At 35.3% G+C, this 25,723-nt stretch overlaps 1 protein-coding gene and 1 long non-coding RNA gene across 4 annotated transcripts; one reads left to right on the forward strand and one right to left on the reverse strand.

The window, feature by feature from the left end:
* Positions 1-3,934: 3,934 nt before the first annotated feature.
* LOC143240105 (uncharacterized) lies at positions 3,935-20,113 on the reverse strand. 3 transcript variants are annotated; one of them, XR_013021574.1, is made up of 3 exons: positions 17,489-20,113; positions 13,681-13,745; positions 3,935-7,086 (listed from the first exon to the last, which is right to left on the reverse strand). XR_013021574.1 is itself a non-coding variant. In XM_076481985.1 (3 exons), exons 1-3 carry the CDS (start codon positions 14,452-14,454, stop codon positions 6,844-6,846), a joined length of 333 nt encoding a protein of 110 aa, XP_076338100.1. In that variant the 5' UTR covers positions 14,455-14,670; the 3' UTR covers positions 3,935-6,843. The 3 variants fall into 3 exon arrangements, 2 of the variants coding, with proteins under 2 accessions (XP_076338100.1, XP_076338102.1); XM_076481985.1 differs by lacking the exon at positions 17,489-20,113 and adding an exon at positions 14,430-14,670; XM_076481987.1 differs by lacking the exon at positions 13,681-13,745.
* LOC143240107 (uncharacterized) lies at positions 14,678-24,568 on the forward strand. The gene is made up of 3 exons (XR_013021575.1): positions 14,678-15,046; positions 16,961-17,102; positions 23,311-24,568. It is a non-coding gene; the product is annotated as an uncharacterized LOC143240107 (long non-coding RNA).
* Positions 24,569-25,723: the final 1,155 nt, after the last annotated feature.

Genomic DNA, 25,723 nt, shown 5'->3' on the forward strand with positions numbered 1-25,723 from the left:
ACTAATTTTTATTCTTTTATTCCTAATAAGTATGATTCTTCTGGAAAGACTGTTATATTTCACGGTAATTAATAGCATACTTTTATTCCACCTCTAGCTAGATCTCACGCTTCTGTTGTTCGGAATCATAGCTGCTTCAGTATGCTAACCGTGCTTTTCTTAAAGGACCCCAGTTTTTTTAGAAAGAAAAAAAATGAAATGGCCATTGCCTTCTACGTCATAACAAGGAAAACTGCCACCAATCAACACCATACTCGTCATATTAGATCTTTCGATTGGTCAAGCAGAAATCTTATTTACATACCGTCAATCTCAAATGTTACTTTTTTATGTTCGGGTGTACTTATAGATTTTTGTACAGATAAACTAAATACAGAATGCAGTTAAAATGCTGGTCTCTTAGTCACACATTGTCGTTTCCTTTTGGCGCTTTCTAATTCTCTTACGAAATATGTAATTGTAGTTTTGCACATAAGGTCTGCAAGAAGGTCGACCATGTAGAGGTTTCGTGACAGCAGTGGTTGTGTCCTTCCTGCTTCCAGTAACGGAATACCATGAGTGACGTGGGTATCGCATGCACACGGTGAGATAGTATTGTGTTTTCCATTTAGTAGTCATCTGTCTTAGCATTCATTTTAAAACCTGTGCTTGTAGAAATTTATTTGTTTCCTTTCAATTTTATAAAAATAGCGTTTCTGTTGTTTCACGTAAATAAAGTGTATTTGCTTGCCTTTTATATGATAAATAATTGCTTGTTTTTCATTTGGTCCAGTCTGGTAGTCAAATCAATGTAACTTTGGACAACATTTTCTATCCAATTATTTCGGTTATTGTTTTTACCTGTAGAGTTATCGGTGTATTCAAGAGACCCATGTTCATCGTTTATACGTGAAGTCGGTGAAACCACCGTCCCACTAACTTATACCAAGGTTCAGGTCTTAAAAAGAGAAAGTGAACGAAAAAAAAATGAATTACACGCAACACGCATGTTCAAAATGGCGTCTCTAGGGAAAACTGTTTGGAGAGGCGGGGAGTGGTGTAACTAAAGCTGTCATACAAATAAGGCACGCTGCACATGTAAATGTCACAAAACGTAAATTCTGTATGTTCCTTAACACGCCCTTACATTCATGACCATCACACATAGCATAACGTGTATGTATATATAGAAAGAGGCAGATATCAATGTATGTTTATAATATATAGTCTGGATCAGTAGTCGGTTAGTACAGTCAAACGTAGAAATGATCTCTTTTAAAAAAGTATAATGTCAGCATTATTTGTCTACTGACCTTGAATTGCTCGGGGGGTATATCTTCTGCCCCTTGTCGGAGCATTTTCGTAGTAGTTTAAAGATAACGCATGTGCAACATGAGTTTTATAGGCAAAACTATATAAGTACATCATGTTATACAAAACTTGTGTGAATAGATGATGTATTATCACCTTTCGAGGTCTCACTAAAACTTCTATCGACGCCAGCCCTGACTTCAGATGACGTAAGTTTGTTTGATTTCACGACTTTCTTAATGTTAAAATAATGGAAAAGAGTGAAGGCAAGCTAATCGATGCCATCCATCGTCAAGTCTGGGTTTGCTCTTTTAAGACCAAATAGTGGAATTTCACCATCAGTCTTATAACATGTCCACGACCCCAAAGGAGGCGGTAACGATACGTGAAACTCTAGAACCCAGCTTCGCAGTCAGGAACACTAACCACAGAGCCGTGCTTACCCAGATGATGTAAGAACAGGATTATGTTTACCAACTATGATATATATGATACTTTGTTTTTTTTCTGTTGTTAAGTGCGCAGCTAAACAATGGGTTGTCTGTGCCGTGCCTGTCACTGGTATCGATACCCGGTTTTTAACGTTTAGCCTTTTAGACTAAATACTTTACTATGTCACATACACCACTTACGTACTTTGAGAAACAAATGTCTTTGCTGCTTCTTTGAAGATTAATCTTATTAATAACATTAAATGCACCAGTTTTGTCTGTTTTTATTAATAATTTTTGTTTAACCTCCTTACATTGCTTGTTTTTGAAATTTGCGAAAAGCTACACGAGGGCTATCGGCGCTAGCCGTCCCTAATTTAACAGTGTAAAACTAGAAGGAAGGCAACTGGTCATCACCACCCACCGCCAACTCTTGGGCTACTCTTTCACAACGAATAGTGAGATCGACCGTCACTTATAATGCCCAACGGTTGAAAGGGCGAGCATTTTAGGTGTGACGGGGTTTCAAACCCGCGACCTTCAGATTGTGAGTCGAGCGCCCTAACCACCTTTACATTGCAATAAATGCAACTAGCACCAGAAAAAAAACTTAATAAACCGCATGCTTTTGAAAAGTGGACATAAAAATCCTAAGTAAAAAATAACATGATTATTCATAACATTTTAAATTTTCGTTATTTATTTGCAACTACAAAATTCTTCATAACAGTTATTAAGGTATCTCATTAGTTGCTTTGGGTTTACTTCTAATTTTTCTTTATATAAATATAATATAAACGCAATGAAGTTTAGTTATTATCATAAGCCCACAGGGGCAGTGCTACTTTTAGATTTCGTTTGCTCGTTTATGTTGTTTAAACGCAAAGCTACACAATTGGTTACGTACGTCGTCATAAAACTTTCCGCTAAACAACGCAGGGGGCTTTTATTTTTAAAAAAATCATAAAAAGCACGCGATGCACGAGAATAGCTCTTTTTTGATGTCAACCTTTCTATTTTTCTCTGTATTTAAGAGTTCATCAATTTTTTTAAACAAGCCATGAATATGGAAGATTACCAAGTTTCTAAAAAACTAACTTCTTTCGTCATGTTTTGACCGTGTTATTCGTGATTATTACCAAGATTCTGGTTTATTTGTGTTAGAAATGTTTAATCCGAGTAATTATTTTTACAAAAAAACAACAACAACATTTCCAGTATTAGTGATAAAACAAAAATGTGAAATCAAGTGTGCGTTTTTCTTTAAAAAAACTTGTTTTTCACGATACAACAAAGCTTAGATCAGAGCTATTATACAGCGTTTACGTTTAGCTATTTTTGTAAATAAAGTTGTTTTTCTCTCTTATATTGAGAACAATATAAATAAATATATATGTTTAAATATAATGGTACTGTATGCTGTAACTGCTTCAGAAGGTGTGGATGAACCTTCACCAAAATTGGTGTGGCGATTTTATTAGGTCCATGTGGGGATAGTTACAAATTTTCATTTTGCTTTGTGCGGTTTTTTTTTTTTTACGACTACTTCACCAGATTTGCCATGAAAGTTTGTTGGGTCAATGCGGATATAGTGCAAACTTACGGTTTCACATCTTGTGTTTTGCTGTTTGTATGGGCGTGTCTGCATTTTTTACAATTACATACAAGGGAACCACTTTTCATGTCCTAAGATAACCTTTCTTTAATGAATTTACATGACTTACGTCCAGTGGATGGGTACTTTAACTAGTATATAATATGCTTTCTTTTGACTAGAATATCTTTAACGAGGTTCTTCTGTAGAAAAATGAAGTGGAATTAATGAATATTAATTCTATAGTATAGAAAACTTTGTTCGGAAAATTTTAGGCTAAGAATTTACCTGAATATGAAAGTTCAGAATGTTCCAGAATTGGAATCCAACAAAATTTGCATATATTAAGTAAGCATACTTTCAAAATGGCTTCTCTCTACAAACATACATCTGCTCCCCCTTTCGAACATGATATATGGGTATACTGTATACAGTGATTTCACCGATCGAGCAAAATGAATACGACAGTATGTTGTATATAGGATCTATTGATGGAATGCTGGTTCCCCCCTTCCCGTCACATATACAACATGAATAGAAATTGCTGTGTTAATGCGTTTATGAAACATTTCAACAGAAATGTTTATTTGCAATCCGAAGTTTAAAAAACGTCGTAAAGTGTATTTTATATGATTTGTTTTATTAAATATCTCATAGGCAAAGAAATATAAGAAAACTTGGGAATCAGACAATAATAAATCATAGTTTCTGAGTCTTAACAACGCGGTGGGTGACGGTATTGATTTAAAAGAGTGAAATAGGTGACACTGAAAAACAAATACGTTATTTTTTGTCATTTTAGTTAGGTCCAGATAGCTAACTACAGTTTAAAACAGTGGTTCTTAACCTTAGTTCAATCGAACCCCAGGGGTTCGGTGAGTCAGTCTCAGGAGTTCGGCGGAGGTCAAGACACACACACTGTGTGTGTGTCTGTTCCGTTCATACCACTCGTATGATTCGTGATGTCATGCTCCACTTGGCCATCATTGGCTGCGGCTTAACACGTCACATCACTTGGCCTTGATATCTGTGCTGCAGGGAACTTCGTGCGCTTAGCAGTCGACTTGTGACTGTAGTAATCGTGCGTCATTTGTGATTTTTTCCTAATCTTTCAATCCCTTCATACTAACCATGTCGAGCAAAAACAGAAAGTGGTCGGACGAATACGTACAATATGGACTCACGTGTATAACGGAACATGATGGGAATCAGCATCCTCAGTGCATGATTTGCAGTACCAAGTTGAGCAATACTAGTCAAGCACCGGCAAAACTAAGAGAACACTTCCTAAAGCTGCATGGATATGGGAAATACAAGAACAAAACGCTTGCTGAATTCAAGGTAAAGAGAGCCAGGTTCGATGAAAAGGCTACTTTGCCTGTTCTCGGCTTTGTACCCATCGACAAACCGATCCTCACAGCATCGTACGAAGTTGCGTACTTGATTGCAAAGCAGGGCAAACCACATCATTGGTGAAGCACTCGTAAAACCAGCTGCATTGAAGATGACGAATATCATGCTGGGATAAACTGCTGAAAATAAGTTATCCCAAATTCCTCTTTCAAATGAAACCATCAGCAGCAGAATAGATGACATGAGCGATGACATCTTGACTCAAGTAGTTGCAGATCTGATTTCAAGCCCAGCAAAATTCAGCCTTCAACTCAACGAGACCACCGACGTTTCCAATTTAAGCCAGCTTGTTGTATTCGTGCACTATGTGAAGAAGGACGAGATAATTTTTTTTTTTATTTTGTAAGCTTCTTACAACAACAACTAAGGCAGCCGACGTGAATAAACTTGTGAATGACTTATTCAGAGACAACGATCTTTCGTGGGATATGGTTTCTGCACTTTGTTCGGACGGAACTCCAGTCATGATGGGACGAAACTCTGGTTTTGGTGCGCTAGTGAAAGCTGATGTATCACACATCATTAAACACACTGTGTTCTGCCCAGGCATGCGTTGGCAACATAAACCTTGCCTTCAAAACTGGCAGAAGTATTAAAAATTGTAGTGGAATGTGTGAACTTTGTGCGAAATAGTGCCCTAAAGCACCGCATCTTCAAAGAGCTGTGTAATGAAATGGGCTCTAAATTCTAGGTACTTCTGTACCATTCTAACGTTCGGTGGTTATCCTGGGAAAAGGTGCTGAATCGTGTTTTTGCCATGCGTGTGGAATTAGCCCATTGTCATGCAGATTGCTTAGAAAAATCTGAGTTCATTCTCATTTTGGCGTGCATTGCCGATATCTTCAATGCTCTCAATCAGCAGATGCAGGGCGGTGTAGTCAACATCATTGAAGCGGAAGAAAACCTGAAGGCTTTTTAAAAAAAAAGCTACCGTTATGGAAACGACGAACACAGAATGATAACTTTGCAAACTTTCTCCTGCTGGACGACTGTGTATGTAAGATCGAAGATGTGTCTGAAATTGGAGACATTTCTGTACCCAGGGAACTGAAGCAAGCAATTGCCATGCACTTAGATGAGCTCGCAAAGTCTCTCGATGGATACTTCCCCACCAGAGAGTCATATCCAGCATGGGTGAGACAGCCGTTCACGTTTAGTGTTGCGACAGCAGATGTCAATGATGAATACCTCGACGAAATCACGTCAACCATTAGGAGAGGTCCAGGTCAATTTCTAGCCAAACATCAGAATATATGGTATATTTTAATTTTTTATTGGAATTATATTATTCTGTTACTTTGTGTAAGTGATTTATTCCAAAAATGATTAGTATCGGACACGACTCCAGAAGGCGTGTTGTAACTCAACTTGCTTCTCAGATGATTTGGAGTACGATTTGAGGTCAAGGCTGCAGTATATAATATATAAATATACCTTAAATAAACCAGGTTCAACAGCAACTTTTCAGATCAACAACGCTCTCAACGTTTTGGTGACACCAAATCGTAGCGTACCCTCTTATTGCTAAGAAAGCCCTTGAGATATTCATACCGTTTGTTACAACGTTTCTTTGCGAGCAATCCTTTTCGAGGATGGTAGACATAAAAACGAAGAAAAGGAACAGACTTTGTTGCGAAAATGATATGAAAGTGGCACTTGTCAAGGTGAAGCTGCGCATTTCTGAACTTGTCTCTGAAAGGCAACAGCAAAAGTCACATTGATTTGCAGTAAATATCATTGAGTTATGTTTTTGTTTTTGTGTGAAATTCATGTTTTGTTGGTTTTGTTCTTTGAACACATTGATATTGTGTGCAACTGATGCATGGTTCATTTTGTGCACTAATAAAATATCTACTTATGTTTTGAATTTGAAAAAAAATCATATTTTATTTTTCCAATTACGAAGGGTTCAGTGAATACAAGTACGAAACTTCCGGGGTTCAGTACCTCCAACAAGGTTAAGAACCACTGGTTTAAAGTATGGTATGAATTTATTTAGCTATTTTTGAAAGGCATTGTTAACAGCCTGCATCTACCTAGGAAGTTTTGGGCGAGAGTTCGAGGTATTCGTCCTTACAAATACTTTTCGCTGAAGGAATGAGGTTTTCCAATCTTCTATGGAGATGCATCCTGAGTTGAAAACGTGATAAGAACGCACATGAATTTGGAAAGTAGGTGCTGTTGGCCGTCTTTCCTTTTGTCGTTAGTTCTAATCTTATGGAGGTGGGTTCTTTTGGCTGCCTTTCCTTTTGTCGGTAGTTTCATTCTTAGTTCCAAATTACCGACAGTTATACCTAAACTGTAAGGTTCTCTAATCTGGCTAACGCACGTTGTTGTTCTGATTAAAATAGCTTCTTCCTGGAGGAAAGAAAACATACTTGACATTACGGTTCCTGTTCACTAACCAAATATTGTGTTCTGATAATGCTAGTCTCTCTAAGTACAGAGTTTACTTTATATTGTCCAGTTAAACAAAATATGTAATTGTAAAATATTTTGGTTAAGTTTTATTGAAATTCATTTTCAGATGTCATTTCAGGCATTGTCACAGAATTATCGTTTTTCTCATCCTGATCTTTTACCACTTTATTTATCTCTAAGGTATATATAAAGTATCGAGTGCCCTGACGTAGTAAGGTTTTTTTTTGGCCTTTATTGTAATAAATAACGTTGGATCGAACAAAGTTTCACAACCATAAACAAAATATATTAGAACTGAAAATCGCGCACGTCATAGTGGCTCCAATACGAATTACTGCAAATAAATAGAATACTTATTTTTAAGTTCCAGGTTAGCTGTTTACGTTGTCGGCACGTTTGTTCAGAACATCACAAAAAACCTCAGTTACAAGGTAACGTCATTCAGAATTAACGTTTGACGCGTAAGATCTAAAACTGTTTTTGTTACATAGCTTTGAGCAAACAGAACTGTTTGTAATACATGTACTCTTAAGTAGATACAGCGCATTTTCCAAGATTAATAGCCCCCAACTCCAAATGACAACTGTATTTACAACGCTAAAATCCGGGGTTTGATTTCTCACGGCGAATAAAGCGCAGATATCCCACCCTGTAGTTTTATACTGAAAAACAATAAAAATAAAGTTACATTAGACGGAAAGAATGTTTGCTGCGGTAACAAGTCACCAACTATCTACATCGCTACTTATTACTAAGTAGAGGGATTGACTGTCAGTTTTACAACACACCACAAGTAAAAGTACGGAGCATGCTCAATGGCATAATGCTAGCTCTAACTTTGGACCTTTTGATACTCAGTTCGATCGTACGGCCGTGCTCGATCCCTCAGAGAATTACAGAAGTCGTGTTGAAATTAGGCAAACTTTAGTGAAGTTTCAAACGTACTGTAGTGTTTAGTTTAAGAACTTATCAGCAGTAATAAAGCCACATTTGCCCCCGCTCATACAGCAGTAAGTCTACGGATTTACAACGCTAATATTAGGGATTCGATTCCCCTCGGTAGACTCAGCAGATAGCCTGATGTGGCTTTGCTGTAAGAAAAACACAAACACACCCCACGGTAGACTCAGCAGATAACCTGATGTGGCTTTGCTATAAGAAAAACACAAACACACCCCACGGTAGACTCAGCAGATAACCTGATGTGGCTTTGCTATAAGAAAAACACAAACACACCCCACGGTAGACTCAGCAGATAACCTGATGTGGCTTTGCTATAAGAAAACACAAACACACCCACGCTAGACTCAGCAGATAACCTGATGTGGCTTTGCTATAAGAAAAACACAAACACACCCACGGTAGACTCAGCAGATAACCTGATGTGGCTTTGCTATAAGAAAACACAAACACACCCACGGTAGACTCAGCAGATAACCTGATGTGGCTTTGCTATAAGAAAAACACAAACACACCCCACGGTAGACTCAGCAGATAACCTGATGTGGCTTTGCTATAAGAAAAACACAAACACACCCCACGGTAGACTCAGCAGATAGCCCGATGTGGCTTTGCTATAAGAAAAACACAAACACACCCCACGGTAGACTCAGCAGATAACCTGATGTGGCTTTGCTATAAGAAAAACACAAACACACCCAGAAACAACATGCCAGAGTTTCTCTTAAGGTGTAAAGTACAATGAGGTGAAGATGGGTGACTGATAAAAACACACCAGTAGCTCTCCTAAAGCGTGTTGTAAAATGAACAGAAAATGGGTGTCTCATAAAGAACACATCAAAGTTTCTCCTAAAGCGTGATGTACAATGGACCAAAGATGGATCACTTATCAAAAACATGCCACAGGCTCTACTAAAGCGCAGTGTGCAATAGACATAAGATGGTGTTTTTTGCTGGCTTTTTTTTGGAATACCGTAACAAATGAAATAATCGAGATAAAAAATTCACATTAACACCTTCTGAAGAAGCATTCTTGAAAAATTATATATTGGGATGTAACTTGAAGAACAAACAGTATCCACAACGAAATATGTATCAGATATAGATGTCAGCTCCTACTTCGAATATATTATTCATCTGGAACAGTTCAAGCACCTCATTTAAGTTATTTAGCTGATAGAGATGGTGACTCAGAGATGAAGGTTTTGACTTTTCTAATCTATCATCCATCTTGCTACGAATTGAAAACATTTTCAAAGGTTTAATAAATGATATTCTATTGCATATTACAAGTGAGGAAAATCATGCAAAAATAAGTATTATAACCTTTTCCTTTTTCTTCGTAGCAAAGTTATCGTAAAATTTTAATCTAAATTTTGAATTCGTTTTTTATTACCAGTTTAAACAAGTGTAAAGATATAATAAAAAATTTGTCACCCTAGGTAATGGACAAACATTCATTTTAATATTTAGTCTTGTGAGGTGAGTTGAAGAGCGGGAGGGGGTAATTCACTCATTATTTTTGCAAAAATTAAAATATATGGTGTAAAAATAATCGTAATATTCGCTAAATACATATAACGTTACAAATATACTTAAACGTCTTTAGAGCTATAGTAAATTGCACCTTTGAGGTCCCCCACTGGGACAGCGGTAAGTCTACAGGTTTACAACGCTAAAATCAGGGATACGGTTCCCCACGGTTGACACAGCAGATGTCCTGATGCAGCTTTCCTACAAGAAAAACACACACACACACCTATGCATACGCACATTTGAATTAATATTCCAGCTTTCAAACTTACTATTGGTTTACATTCTCCTTGAGACTTGTAAGCACAGAAGAATCCAGCTATTCTCTGTGCTGACTTAAAAAGTTCTCTTGTAATATAATCGGAAAAATATTGCGTGTTATTTGTGGACGAAAGAAGGGTTAATGAAAATCAAGTACAGACAAATCTGTATCAAAACAAAAATAACTAATTTTAAGACGATAACCCTAGTTAATATCATCAGTATAAACCACTTTCATATTTAAGGATTCTCAAGTTCATTGTTGTGTAGATTTGAATAAAATTCTCAAGTAAACGAACCTAATAAATTCACAATAGGTTCTGGTGTTGGTTGTTCCTTATCTACTCCTATGTTATTATTCATTTCATTGCTTTCTTTTTTGCAAATATTTTGTGTTCGTTTAATATATATTTTTAATATTCACTACGTTATGAGAGGAGAAATCAATTTTTAGGCCTAATTGATAAATAATGATTTAAAGAGATTTCATTAATTTTGCAACTCTCTAATGTTTTATTTTTTTGTTTTTACGTTCTACACTTAAGAATTCGAATAGATTGGCCACTCTAAAAATAACAATGAAAGTGACATTCCAAAAACCTACTGGCCAGAAATTTATGAAACATTACAAAACTTACCGACTAAAGAATTATGTCACATATCAAATCTATCAAACAGTAAGTAAAGTAAAACCCACAACCTACCGAATGAAAAGTAACATGACATTCAAAACATACTTACAAAAGGCTAATATACCATTTAAAACCCACTTACCAAAGAGTAATATAACATACTTACTAAAGGTTAATATAATATTTAAAAACACACTTACCAAAGAGTAATATAACATCTTACCAAAGGTTAATATAACATTTAAAAACCCACTTACCAAAGAGTAATACAACATACTTACGAAAGGTTAATATAACAATTAAAAACCCGCTTACCAAACAGTAATATAACTTTCCAAGACATACTTTCTTAAGCAAAATGGAATATAACAACATAATATGCAATTTCAACTTTTCGGGATGGTAGAAGGTATAGATATTTGAAACAAAAAAGAAATACCGGATTTTAAAAACAGATCGGTATAACCTCATTTTGTTAATGCAAACTTGTTTTTCAATGTTATGTTTAAATTCTACTCCCAGAAAAATATTTCGGTTTCTCCAAAAGTTGAAATATATTCGATAGTTAACGTTTAACATCATTTACAACTTTAAACATTCTGAGAGTTGCATTAAGTCGTAAAACCCTAATTTTATTTTCATTTTTTATTTGTATTACTTCTTCAAAGTAAAATGCATAATACAGTGGTACCTTGGTTTTCGAACGACTCCCTTCTCAAACATGTTTTCGAACATATTGTTTGAGAAAAAATGTCTCGGTTGTCGAACATAAACTCGGTTCCTGAACCAAGATGTTGTAACCCGAACCCCCGAAATAACCCGACCGATGACCCGAACGACTCTTCGACCATTTTCGGACCACGACAAGCTTGCCCAAAACATTTTACCTTCACCTGTCACTCAGTCCACACCCCCGCTAGAATCTGCTGTGAACGTTCTCGTTTTTCTTTTTGTTTTTTTCTAAATATTATGATTGAATAAGCCGCCATGGGGTTAAAGAAGGATAATGAAAGCAGCAAACCAAAACGAAAAGTTGTTGGAGCCACAATAGAGGTGAAAAAAGATCTCATAGCGAAGTATGAGAGTGGTGTTCACGTGTTTAACCTTGCTACACAGTTTGGTATGGTGAAGTCTACAGTCTCCACCATACTGAAAAATAAAGAGGTCATCAAAGGAGCTGATGTTGCAAAAGGAGTGACAGTGCTTACGAAACAAAGATCACAAACAATGGAAGAGGTAGAAAAACTGTTGTTGATTTGGGTAAACAAAAAACAGTTAGCTGGTAATATCATTTCTGAGACCATCATTTGTGAGAAAGCAAAACAGTTGCATGCGAACCTCCTGAAAAACACCCCTGGAACGAGAGCTGATACAAGTGATGCCTTTAAGGCTAGTAGGGGGGTGATTTGAAAAATTTAGGAAGAGAAATTGCATACATAGTGTGGTGAGACATGGGGAGGGTGCCAGTTCTAACAAAGACGCTGCTGATAAAGTTGTTACGGAATTTAAGGACTATGTAGAAGCTGAGCGATTTATTCCCCAACAAGTGTTCAACTGTGATGAGACAGGCCTCTTTTGGAAGAAAATGTCAAAGAGGACCTACATCACCAAGGAGGAGAAGTCACCGCTAGGACACAAACCAATGAAGGACAGGCTAACTCTATTGTTATGTAGTAATGCAAATGGGGATTTAAAACTTAAGCCTTTGCTTGTGTACCATTCAGAGAACCCGAGGAATTTTAAGAAAAATAATGTCCTGAAAAGTAAACTAAATGTAATGTGGAGGGCTAATAGTAAAGCATGGGTAACCAGGCAATTTTTTATGGAGTGGATCCATGAAGTGTTTGCCCAAAGTGTAAAGAATTACCTCACGGAAAAACAGTTCCCACTCAAGGCCCTTCTTGTGATGGACAATGCACCTGCTCACCCACCAGGCTTAGAGGACGGGTTGGTAGAGGAATACAGTTTCATTACGGTGAAGCTCTTGCCCCCTAACACGACTCCTCTCATTCAGCCCATGGACCAGCAGGTCATATCGAGCTTTAAGAAATTCTACACCAAAGCACTGTTTCAAAGGTGCTGTGAAGTGACCTCTGACACAGAGTTAACCCTCGGAGAGTTCTGGAAAAATCACTTTAATATCCTCGATTGCTTGAGGATCATAGACAAAGCCTGGAGGGAAGTGTATTTGAGGACCATGAACTCAGCTTGAAAGAAATTGTGGCCAGACTCAGTAGCAGATAGAGACTTTGAAGGCTTTGAGGCTGAGCCTGTTGTCGATATTGTCTCACTAGTCAAGTGTATGGGCTTGAATGTGAGTGGTGATGATGTGGAGGAGTTGTTGGAAGACCACAACACTGAGCTCACCACGGAAGAACTCCAAGACCTTCAGAAGGAGCAGCAACAGAAGGCAACTGAGGAAGTGTCTTCAGATGAGGAGGAGGGAAGGGAGGATGTTCCTAGTTCACTAATCAAGGAAATGTGTGGAAAATGGGGAGAGTTACAAAGTTTTGTGGAAAAATTTCACCCTGACAAAGCTGTAGCAAACCGCAGCATAAACCTTTTCAATGACAATGCCATGTCTTACTTCAGAAACATTTTAAAATGCAGGCAGAAATAAACCTCATTAGACAAGTTTTTAGTGAGAAATAGGCCCAGTGAGTCTCAAGCAGGTTGTAGCGGTGCAAAGAGACAGAAAAGAGAAAGAACCCCAAAAGGAGAGTTACCTGACGTTTTTATGAAAGGTGACTCCCTTCCAAACAATAATAACCCTCCTACTTTCCACGTTCCTCACCACCTTTCACTTACGCCATCAGCTCTCTCAGCACAGGTAAAGTGCAGTTAAATTTTCATTTATTGTTTTTTATTGTGTTTATAGTTTTTGTGGTTGACTTTATGCATGTATTATTATACAGGTATAAATAAGCAATATTTTTACTTAAAATGCTTCATAATGCGTAATTTTTGGAGGTCTGTAACGGATTAATTTAATTTACAGTATTTCTTATGGGAAAAATTCATTCGGTTTTCAAACAGCCTTCTAGAACGGATTAAGTTCAAGAACCGAGGTACCACTGTATTTATATGAGTTGATTTAATTCGAGTTGGGTATACCAGTTGGGCAGCAATAATTCTATTTACTTACAACGTTAAAATCCGGGGATCGATTCTTAGAGGTGGAAACAGCGGAGAGTCCAATGTGGCTTTGCTCTAAAACATTCAGATTTCATGAAGTGTTAATTGCTTGTGTGTTTGTAATTACATGAATAAATTATGTACGAAATTAAATGTGCATTATTATTATTAAAACAGATTTGTCAGAATTATTGATCTCCGACATGCTCTAAGGATTTAGACTTATTAGAAGAAAACCAATTTTGTATACTGTTAAAAACAAATATAAAAGCTAAATCTCCTTATCCAATCACTATAATAAAGTAGACATGTAGAAATTTAAAATAGATAATGGATACTTAGTAAGGTCTGTAGACGACGTATACTGGATAGCACAGTTCGTTATTTATTAGAACAGGCATGTGTATAGTACTTGGATAATTATTATAACAAGTTTATTACACTCAACTTTTACCATTTCTTTCGTAATATTACGAAATGTTGCCCACCTCTTCTTGGTGAAATTACACTGGAAGTTAAAAGGTCATAGAAGTATGGAAAAATCTAACGAGCAATTTCAAAGAGATGAGCGTCACTATATGTGAAGATTAAAAATTTATTTTGAAACTAAGAAATTAAAACTTAAATAATAAATATATATTTAGAATTGTATTATAAAGTACATTTTAATACCAAGATTATTAATATACATTGATATTAAAGTAGTTTAAATAAATTCTGAACGTAACTCAATGAAAAGGGGTAGGGGTGTTAACCTACCAATATCGAAAGAATTAACTTGCATTTCCGAAGTCAGATCAATGTTCTCTTATTCTTCAAAAATGTTCTATATGACGGACGTACTTAAAGACTAAATAATCTAGACAGAAATACAAGCGAATATTGTCTCGAGTTTGACTCCAGAAACATCTAGGTGTATTACTATTAAGTTTTATGCAAAATACAAATATACATCCACATATATTTGTCGTTGGTTTATAGGCCTAACGATTAAGATAAACACTAGAGCACTGTAGAGGTTATGACGTCGAGGAAAGGAACGCAAAGCAAAATCAAAAGCCGCCCTTATTACAGCGGTTGAAGTATAAAATATCCAGGCTGTGTCATTAAAAGTGAAAACGACAGATACATATGTATCCTTTGCCAAGAAATTTCAGTGTCATAAGGATATAGAGATGTCACGACATTAATTGTGAAAGTTTAGAATATTATTATGTCTGCTTACTTTTGGCGCAATTTTAAGTATCCAGTGGAAATGGCGATTGTTTGCAAGATGACCTCGAAGAAGTATTTTTACTGGATGGAGTGACAACCAACGGTTATTCCAGGAAATGCGTTGCAAATACAACATGCTCCACATTACGTTTGGGAAAGAGGTTCGAAATTAACTGAATTAATAGACATTTTTAGTAAAAAAGTAGTGAACATGAGTATATTTTGTTTCTGAAATATTGTGAAGTTTGTATTCGTATTATAATTTAATTTTGTAGCTGTTTTCAAACGTGTAATACTTCTATGATTATTATTTATGTTATACGATGGTACATGATATATGAGCTTAATTTAATTAAAGTGTTATTATCGGTCTATATAACGTGTAATAAATCGTTATTATCAGTCCGTACAACGTGTAATGAATTTTTGTTAACAGTGCATAATTAACAAAATGTTACTATCGGCACAACAGAAGTTCCGCAAACATAAAACGTGGTGGGCAGAACACACATAAACCCTTGAGTAGCTTTGTGCTAAACTCCAAAACAGACATTTTCATATTATTGTATCGTTTTTGTCTTATGTTTATATATATTTTCCTTATGTAAATAAACAGTTATTTAATTGACTATTTAATATTCTGTTGAGTTCATACTTGTTCAGCATGAGTGCCCCCCCCCCCGCCAGTACAGCGGTAAGTTTACAGATTTGCAACGCTAAAATCAGGCGCTCGATTCCCTTCGGTGGGCTCAGCAGATTGCCCGATGTGGCTTTGCTATAAGAATAACACAAACACACAACATGGCTACTTTCTTGACTAGTTGGTCACAAGATAATTAAAAAATTCAAAATTTAAAATCCTGCAAATAGAGATCGAGAGAAAAAAATAGAGAAGTAAGGCTAAAAATACTATAGATATTAGTTACTCAAACCACAAATCCCTATTTTGGCACGATGCTATTATCTATAATTATATTTGATGGAGTTAAAATAGAGATTTGTAGTTTTAGTAAATAATGCCTACAGTATCTTTTTCCTTACTTGTTTTCGATCACTATTTGCAGGTTTTTAAATTCTTAATTTTTTATTTACTTTGTTTGCTAGCTTTTTGTGAGCAAATAATTACTTTATATGATAGCTAACTTTATACAATGTAACGATAATAAACATAATCTGTAGCTAGCTGATACGGTTCATGATGATTTATTGTAGCTATTGACTATTTGACCACATTAGTTCGAGTTGTAAAATGATAAGCTGCAGCTGGAAATTTCATGGATATTTGTTTGAGAACTTAGTGAGAATGTATATGTTCTATGTAACTAAATTATCCATATACAATGCACAGCAACAGGCAAATATATATTTAAGCTAAGAGATAACACCTACTAAGCATGTATAAAATTTTATCGGTAGAAATGCAGCGTTTTCAAATGAAATATTTACATCTCAAACATCGCTTTAACTAAAACTTTGTGTCTTTTAAAGTACTTACTCTTCGAATGTATATAATCAAATTTAATACGATGTGTACTGATTATTTTTACTCCTTCACTTCATAAATAATATATGGATTTACTCTCTAAAGACACCTATTACATAATATAGAAAGCACTGAGTATCTGCATCTTACAGCCACCTATAATGTTCATCCATTATTTCACAATGTACTTACGTTTTTTGTTGTTTTTTAAAGATTACCAGATACTTGTACGAAAGCTAATTCAAGGGTTAATGATATTATTGTTTTTATTAGAATTATGATTTTTTTAAGTTTCTGCAAAATAAAGAAAAAAAACAAATCGACTTTTCAACACCCCTACTATCTAGGCAGTATCTTATATAGTATTCAACAAAAGATTTGGGTACAATATACAAAATTGTTTTGTTGTAAGCTGGCAAGAGAATAATAATATTTACAAATGGGTGGTTATTACTTGTAAATCTAATATGTGTACATTTTGTGCATTTTTTATATGTGTATAGTCTTAGCAGTTAATAGTAAAGGTTTTAAAGTGTTTCTTGAACTCAATTTCTAGTGTTTAAAGTACTTTTTTTTTCGAACGCTGTATTAGTGTGCAATTTCCTGCGATCCTTATTATGAACCACTATTGAAGTCCCATGGTAACGCTCCCTTAGCTATGTTGGTTTTGAGAACACTTGGCTCCCGATGGTCGTAGCGTTGTGAAGAAACAGTACTGTAATTGGATGGCAAAGGTATACATTTTTTTTTTTATTTGTAGTCCAGCAAAGTAAATTAATATTAGTTTCCGGCCAGAGCAAGCTATGTACATATTGAAAAACTATAAACCAATTTAGCTATCATTGTAGCTAACTGTATACACCATTTTTTTTTCTAATATATTTCCACTTGTAAAAATTAGAATACACGGATAAATCAGTTGAGTTCCCACGCTATTAACGATATTTTGGCTGTAATGTTATGGTTGAAATAGTATGCACTTTTGACGTATAAACTTAAATTATCTTTGTAACGTCTCAATTTAAAAATATTAAACATAAAACTGATAAAGATGTGCAAAGAAAGAAACTTCGGTGTCTTCCAAGTCCTATTATAAAATAATATTAAAGTGATATCAAACCTTGGCACGAGGCTTTACCACGCTAGCTAGCCAGAGATTAGTCCCACCATGCATGATTCTGCGCATGTACTTTGGCCTTGTGCCAACACCAGCTGTCTAGCCTTCTCTTAAACAGTATTAAAAACAAAATTGACCTTTCGGTCTTTGCAAGCTGTACAGTTGTGAAGAGAGATAAATACAGTTTATGCATTACAAAAGAAAATAGTTTTGTATATCTTGTACTGTGATGATATTTTGTTTTAGTAACAAAAACGGAAAAGAAAAACACAAAAAATTACAATATGTAGCTCGAAAACAAACAAATAAAAAGCAGAGCAGTTAATTTTATGTTTTTGTAGTACAGTTTGGAGTACTGCATCGGAAGACAGGAGTTTGTTCTGCAAGATTTCTTTGTTTTGAATTTCGCGCAAAGCTACACGAGAACTATCTGCGTTAACCGTCCATAGTTTAGCAGTGTAAGACTAGATAGAAGGCAACTAGTTATCACCACCCACCGCTAACTCTTGGGCTACTCTTTTACCAACGAATAGTAGGATTGATCGTATATTACAACGCTCCTACAGCTGAAAGAGCAAACATGTTTGTGGGACGGAGATTCGAAGCCGCAACCCACAGGTTTCGCATCAAGAGGTCTAACCACCTGGTCATAGTCAAGCCTTGCAAGAGTGTGTATACTGGTTATTGGATTTCTTGGTACTGCGCACGAGAAACACCCCCCCGCCCCCTTTATACAATGTATTATTCTTTCTTAGTGTATAGCTGACCGAATATCACCTGATACAAAATACACTAAAATGTCAATCAGAATATTTTGTGTTTCAATCCTTCCACTATTTCAGTAAATTTCACAGTCAAGCGAATACGTAAGTAATAAATCTATAAAATTTAAGCATTAGAAATTATGTAGTTCATGTAGTAGGCCAAAAAGTGTCACAGGCTAGATCACGAATTTGCGTCAAACAACGAAAGGGTTAACATAAACTATTCAAGACCACAACAAACTGTAAAAGAATAAATCCTGTAAATGTGAACCCGGTTTTATTTTTTTGATCAGAAACTGTGATCAACTCTAATCTAAAAATGGTCATTTTTGTTTGTTTGAAATTAAGCAAAAACTCACACAACAACTTATCTTTGCTCTGCTCACCACGGGTATTAAAACCCGCAGATATATGACTGTGCTACTTACTCGGAGGCAAAGGTAGTAATTCCCTTGATTTTGAATTATTTAATCGTAGTAGGAAAGGACACAACATCATGTTGCCTTCCTTTTATTTTATGTTAATATTCATGAATGCGATACCCTTTTCAGAAAATAAACAAATAAATAAATGGATTTCACCAAAAGGAATTATATTGTAAATTTTACGCAACGTGTCCAAACCTTAGATGAAAGAAATATAATTAAACTGAACTTCGTAGAGAAGATAAATGAATAACTAAGCTAAAAATTTACATGAAAAGATAAAATCGCAGTCATAATACAAACATCCAACACCGGGGCATAATTCATAGTTTTTTTTTAGGTTGGGAGTACACCATAATTCACTTTATCTCAGCTCCATTTGTTGCACGAGAAAAAAGAGAAAAGGAGCAGACGGAGATATTCTCGCCCACAACGTCCCATATCTTTATCACTTCTCTCTGTCTGCACCTATAAGTGGGAATGAGAATGTGTTTTTATGTTTTTAAGTATATTTTTTCGTTTATTTTATTTTTCTTCTCTACAAGACCTGACGTGACCAGGTGGTTAGGGATACTCGATTCGTAATGTTGTGGGTTCGAATCCCCATCACACCAAACATGCTCGCCATTTCAACCGTGAAAACGTTTTAATTTGACGGTTACTCCCACTTTTCGTTGGTAAAAGAGTAGCCCGAAAGTTGGCGGTGGGTGGTGATGACCAGCTGCCTTCCCTCTAGTCTTACACTGCTAAATTAGGGACGGCTAGCGCAGATAGCCCTCGGTTAGCTTTGCGCGAAATTCATAAACAAACAAACCACTAGCACCAGATAAAGTTTACTTCAAGCTTGTAGAATAAATTTTAAAAATTTAAAGAAAAATCTTTATTCTACTTACTTTTTCAAAAATTTTTGCTTGTAATATTTATATCAGTAAAAGTACAGTGTACTTATTTAATTATTAGTGGCTCGAATGGATTTTGTTTTGTTCTCAAAGTAGTTCAGTATTTGGAATTATGGTTGTTACATGTAAGCTCAAATCATCTTCAGTATTTAACTTGTTTATAAATTTGGTCTTCGTAGCTGTATACAGTGAAAATGTTCGCTCACAAAGCTTTGTTGTTGGAAAATGCATCAAACTTTTCAAAGCTCTTTTACTTATTTCAGGGTATTCCATGTCTATTAGAATCCAAAATTGTGTAATTTCTTCCTGCTGACATTTTGTTTTTAGAGTATAATTAGGTAAACTTTCTATAAGCTGTTCTTTCTCTTTCAAAGGCAAATCGTTGGTATTTGTAGTCTACAAAGAGATTTTGAATTCAAAGCAATTTTTCTAAATGAATAGAAAAGTATTCCCCAATAGTTGTACACAAATCAGATATGTACTGCAAGACTGAAACCTTTGCATCTTCACTTAAGGAAATTTCATTCATATGTAAAAAAAAAAAACACTGTGATTTTTGAAGCAATCAAGTTCTTCCATAAGTATACATTCATCCCAAAGTTTTAGTTTACGTTGAAGCACTTCCATTTTACTCTGAGCTTTGAAGTACGTTACCCTGGTATATTCACTTCATTTAGATAGGCAAATACATCCGAAACTTAAGCCACTTTTTGTTCCCAGCATTTGTCCCTTAATTTGTATGCAAGTTAAAAATGGTATTCAGATAAAAAGAAACCTATCTCCTCACGCAGTTAGTAAAAACGAGCAAGTACTTTTCTGTATGAAGATGCAAACTTTCCATATCCTTACAAAGTAAACTGAAGATCCTCGCATTGAGTGGTCTTGATTTTATAAAATTAACTATTTTTATGGCATCACCCAATACCTCTTTTAAGCATTCATTTCATTTAAAGTGCATGACAATGAAGATAGCAGTGGATACTCTCGATGTCCGGGTTTTTCTTTTTTATGTGTGCCACTAGGTATGAAAATTTTTCAATCATAGCTGCAGCCCCATTAGTGCAAATACTTGAGCAAAGATGCCATTGGATCTCATGTTATTTTATAAATAAATAGATCAGTTTAAATATTTCTTCGCCTGTTGTTTGAATAGGCAAAGGTTTGTAAATTAGCATGTCTTCTTCAAAACTAGCTTCGTGAATATAGCGTACAAACATAAGCAACATCGCATAACTTGCCAAATCTGTTGATTTATCCATCTGAAATGAAAAAGTTGGACTCGCTTTTACTTGCTTTATTAATTCCGTTAAGCAATTTGCTGACATAATCTAGATTCTTCGAGAAACAAAGTTGTCAGAAAGGAGCAAGGAGTTAATGTCTTTAAAAAATTTCTCATCAATCGTGCATTATACCAAATCTTTTGCGCATGGTTATATCAGTTGTATAAACTTCGCCTGCTTTTGCAATAAGGTATTTAACACGATATGAAGCAATAAGAGCACCTTTGTTGTTCTCGAGGACAAACGAACGAAATGTAGCTTTCCTTGCATTTAATTGCAAACACTTTCTTTTGAAATACTTGGACGTTGGATTTTTTACTTGGGAGTGTTTGGTTTCTAGATGCCGTTTTAACTTTGCTGAATGCAAACTACTGTTACTCAACACTGTTGCACATACAACACACAAACTATTAGGTCCATCTTCATTACCTGTCCATATAAAACCATATTAAATAAAACTTTCATTATACTTTCTTTTCTTTCTTGTTTCGCTACTTCTTGCATCATCCTGAGTTAAAAGTGCTTGCACACGACGACGATAACGCCGATAAATTCGTATTAGGCCTAGGCCTAAGAAGATTTTTACTCGTATCAAATTTATTACTGATATTCAGCCACTTATCAATTATAAGGGTGACAGTTAATTACTAATTTGTCTAAAAACGTATTTTTATATTTTTGGCACTTCAAAAGTGTTTTCATGGACACAAAATACATTACATGGCCAAAGGTATGTGGATATCCGACAATCACACCCATATGTGCTTGTTGAACATTTCATTCCAAAACCATGTGCATTAATATGGAGTTGGTCCTCCCCCCTTTGCTGCTATAACAGCCTTCACTCTCCTGGGAAGGCTTTTCACTAGATTTTGGAACGTGGCTGCAGTGATTCGCTCTTATTCAGCCGCAAGAGCATTAGTGAGGTCGGACACTGATGTCTGGCGAGAAGGCCTGGCTCGCAGTTGGCGTTCCAATTAATCTTAAAGGTGTTCAGTGGGGTTGAAGTCAAGACTCAGTGCAGGCCAGTCAAGTGCTTCCACACCAACCTCGTCAAACCATGTCTTTATGGACCTCGCTTTGTGCACGGAAGCACTGCCATGGTGAAACAAAAAAGACCTTCCCCAAACATTGCCACAAAGTTGGAAGCACACAATTCTCGAGAATGTCATTGTATGCTGTAGCATTAAGATTTCCCTTCACTGGAACTAACGAGCTTAGCCTAAACCATGAAAAACAGCCCCAGACCATTATCCCTCTTCCACAAAACTTTACAGTTGGCATTATGCATTCAGTCAAGTAGCATTCTCCTGGCATCCGCCAAACCCAGATTCACCGCGAGAACTTCCCCTAAGCTAAATAAAATCGTCTGGTGTTAGGCAGAATAAAATATTAAAATGTCCAATACACAATAAACATGTTATATAAAAGATACATTTTACTTTTTTGTACAGCGTATTCTGGTTCAATTTCACTGTTTTAAGACAAAATATTAACATTCTAAAATTTCTTCGCGGAGTCCGATAACTCCGCGGAGCATAGTTTGAAAAAACATGTACTAGAACATTTTATGCTCGAAGAAGATGACATAGCAGCTGCATATTCTACGTTTAACAGCTGCAGTGAGTACAATTGTCTGTTAAGAACAAAATGTCACAGGGTCAAAACTACAATGTGCCATGACGTATATTTTAAAAAAAGTCGTTTCATAATATGAAGTGAATAAAAGTAGGTTTTTATTTCCTTTGAACAAGAATTAAAACCCAAAGCTTTAGATACAAGAAAAAGCCTTTTGCGCTAAGAAAATATTAGCTTTGTTTCTGTCAAGCACAGATCGATATGCAGTCAGGAATGCAATTTTTAATGTTTAATTTTTATTTGAATAGCTATTATCAATAACATAGTTTTATTACCATACAAACACTGCCTAGTAAATACTGTTATTACGCTTTGTGTTAAACACGTTCCCACGCTGCAGTGAGATTGTGATAAGTAATCCCTTTAGGACCAAGACACACTTTGAAGGATGTGGGTGTTTCGGATGCCTACTGAACTACAAACCAAGTAAAGTGTGTTCAGCGAACAGTTAGTCAAGCGATTTACTTTTGTTTGTAAAAACTAGTACAATCAGCCCATCAGCTATTGTAACAACAAAACACATAGACATGTTTTTAATTTTATCTGTACAGCTGTTAATAATTACTTCCAGTACTTTCTTTATACTTGCTGAATTAACCGCTGTTAAGAATGAAAAAACATTTTCAAAGTATTGTATGTATGTACATATATATATATATATATTTCTTAACACAGTTGTTTAATTAAGGCTCTCATTTTTAATTTCATTACTTTCATTCGCAGGTGAATTACTCTGTTTTAATAATTAAAGAACACTCAACGAATTACTATATACTAGAATACTAGAGCACTGTAAACATTTGTTGTTGTTTTTTATAGATTCTTCAGGCAAAGAGTTTATGATGAGTACACTGAAATGTTGGAGAAGACGGAAGACTTTTGAAACTTTGTCCTTTACACTTTTGTTTTTTCTACAACAGGCAGTTGCCGCCCGTTCCAATGTACTTATTATCGTTTTAATATTAGCTTCAGTCTAGTTATGTATAATACATTATATTACACTAAATTGTGTGGAAGATATCAATAACATAAGATTATTTGTTTTTTTTAAATTTCGCACAAAGCTACACGAGGGCTATCTGTGCTAGCCGTCCCTAATTTAACAGTGTAAGACAAGAGGGAAGGCAGCTAGTCATCACCACCCACCACCAACTCTTGGGCTACTCTTTTACCAACGAATAGTAGGATTGATCGTAACATTATAACGCCCCCACGGCTGAAAGGGCGAGCATGTTTTGGATTCGAACCCGCGACCCTCAGATTACGGGTCGAACGCCTTAACCCACCTGGTCATGCCGGGCCACAATAACATAATAAAAGGAAGCATTATTAAATCTAACGTTAAAAAAAGACAACCATAAGAAAAACAACACACTAGTGGTTTTTTACTGTGCGATCAAGATTTTTTATTTATTTTTCATCTATTTTTATTCTTATTTTAACTTGGGAGAGCAATCATCTTCCCACAACTGTCTGCAGGCAGTGAAGGGTGATACAGATGTGAGATGTTGTGGACTTGAGCACCCACATCTCGCTTTCCTAATTTCTAATCTTCTGATGTGAGACTAGCGAATTGGAGGTTAAGACTGACAGACGGTGTATCCTCACCGCAATGTGAGTCCAGCTTCCACAGTCACCTCCAAACCCTAGGATATATTTTATAATCCCACGATGTAACTTGTAGCCTAGGATCTTCTTTTAAAATATGCAGATTATTTTGTTTAATTTTAATGTGTTTTGTTTATGGCTTAAAAAATTATAGTTATAATATAATTAATCAGAGGTTGGGATTTGCTGTTTTTAACGTAGTCGTTCCACATGATTTTGTTTACTTATTTCGCTTGATTTGGATGTAATTATTTAATTTTATCAGAATGTTATATATATATTTGTTATTTTTATGTTGTTAATTTTTAATATTTGGAGCTTTTGTTTTTTATGTTTGAGAGACTTTATCATATGCAAATTAAAAGAATTTCGTGAAGTTTTTAAAACTACTGAATTTAAATATAGTTTTATGAAAACTCTGGAATCGAATTCAAAGTTGTTACGAATAAAATTGATTATAGCACAGATATTATCATATTGTATTTTGTGTACCTATTTCTGCATTTTTAAGAAAGTTAAAGTATTTTTAAATTAGTTCTGTGATACTCTGATGATCAAAGAAAAATAAAAGGTCTGTAGTCGAAGGTAACAACTGAAGGACCAATCAGAACAACTTTAATTTTTCACATCGGTATATTGTGATTATAATTAAATCGTATCTGCTTTTATTTTTTCTTGTTTCTTTAATACATTCAATGTATGTCCAATGTGTATAGGTTTCCTATAAACATAAAAATTTCAAGATTTTTTTTTTCTAATTTCCAAACTATATATCTGTTTATACAAAGTTTTTGACGTGGTTTTAAACTCCTTTAGTCTGCGTATCTTCTGGTTGGCTGTGAAGTGATACTGGCTAATGGAAATAATATTTTGGCGCTTCTGACCAGTGAGTGGATTTTGCAGCTATAATGTATTGTAACATCGGAGAGATGAAGCATGTATAAGAAAGGAGGTTTTCGTTCAGAATGAACGAATAGTGTATTTTCTTGAGTACTTTATTATAGAAATAATGTCCAATAACGTTTACTTAATTAACACTACGATATTTTCTAGTGTCAGAGGACTAAAATATATATATATATATATAAATAAAACAACCTCACCACATCCCCCAAGCATCTGATGCCATGAACTTAATTATTTCAACATATAATAGCACGTAGCATCACAAGACAGACTTTTAGATTAATCAAGTCATGAAAACTTCTAGTATCACTAGATTAACTTCTAGTATTAACCCTTTAATATTAAAACCCACAAACTGAAAGTTGTATTAAGATACTTTAGGTCCAGCTCTACGATCCACAAGGTCAGTGGAGATTTTGTGGGTGCCACCGTACACTGATGTACACTTATAGGAAAGGTAAAATAGCAAATACATTAATATAATTCAAATTGACTTTTAGTAACGATTTAAAAACAAATATACAATTAAAAAACTAATAATATGATTTTTAAAACACTAGAAAGAAGAATAAAATTTTAGAGTACACGGTTCACCCCCATCTCTTCCTTGTGCCAATCCTAACATGCTTTGATACATTATAAGATAGTAAATCGGCTTATTACACGTTATACCACCCTGAAAAAAAATTTATTACACGTTGTATAAATCGATTATAAC

The sequence above is a fragment of the Tachypleus tridentatus genome, chromosome 13, assembly GCF_004210375.1.
Source record: "Tachypleus tridentatus isolate NWPU-2018 chromosome 13, ASM421037v1, whole genome shotgun sequence".
In the NCBI taxonomy this organism is placed as follows: Eukaryota; Metazoa; Arthropoda; class Merostomata; order Xiphosura; family Limulidae; genus Tachypleus; species Tachypleus tridentatus.

Coding starts and splice junctions, on each gene's coding strand:
- LOC143240105 (XM_076481985.1), bottom strand. CDS start 14,454: ATGCAAGTTAATTCTTTCGATATTG. Junction 13,746..14,429: donor AGTTAATTCTTTCGATATTG/GTAGGTTAACAC, acceptor TGAATGTTTTAG/AGCAAAGCCACATTGGACTC. Junction 7,087..13,680: donor GATCCCCGGATTTTAACGTT/GTAAGTAAATAG, acceptor TCTTTCCTCCAG/GAAGAAGCTATTTTAATCAG.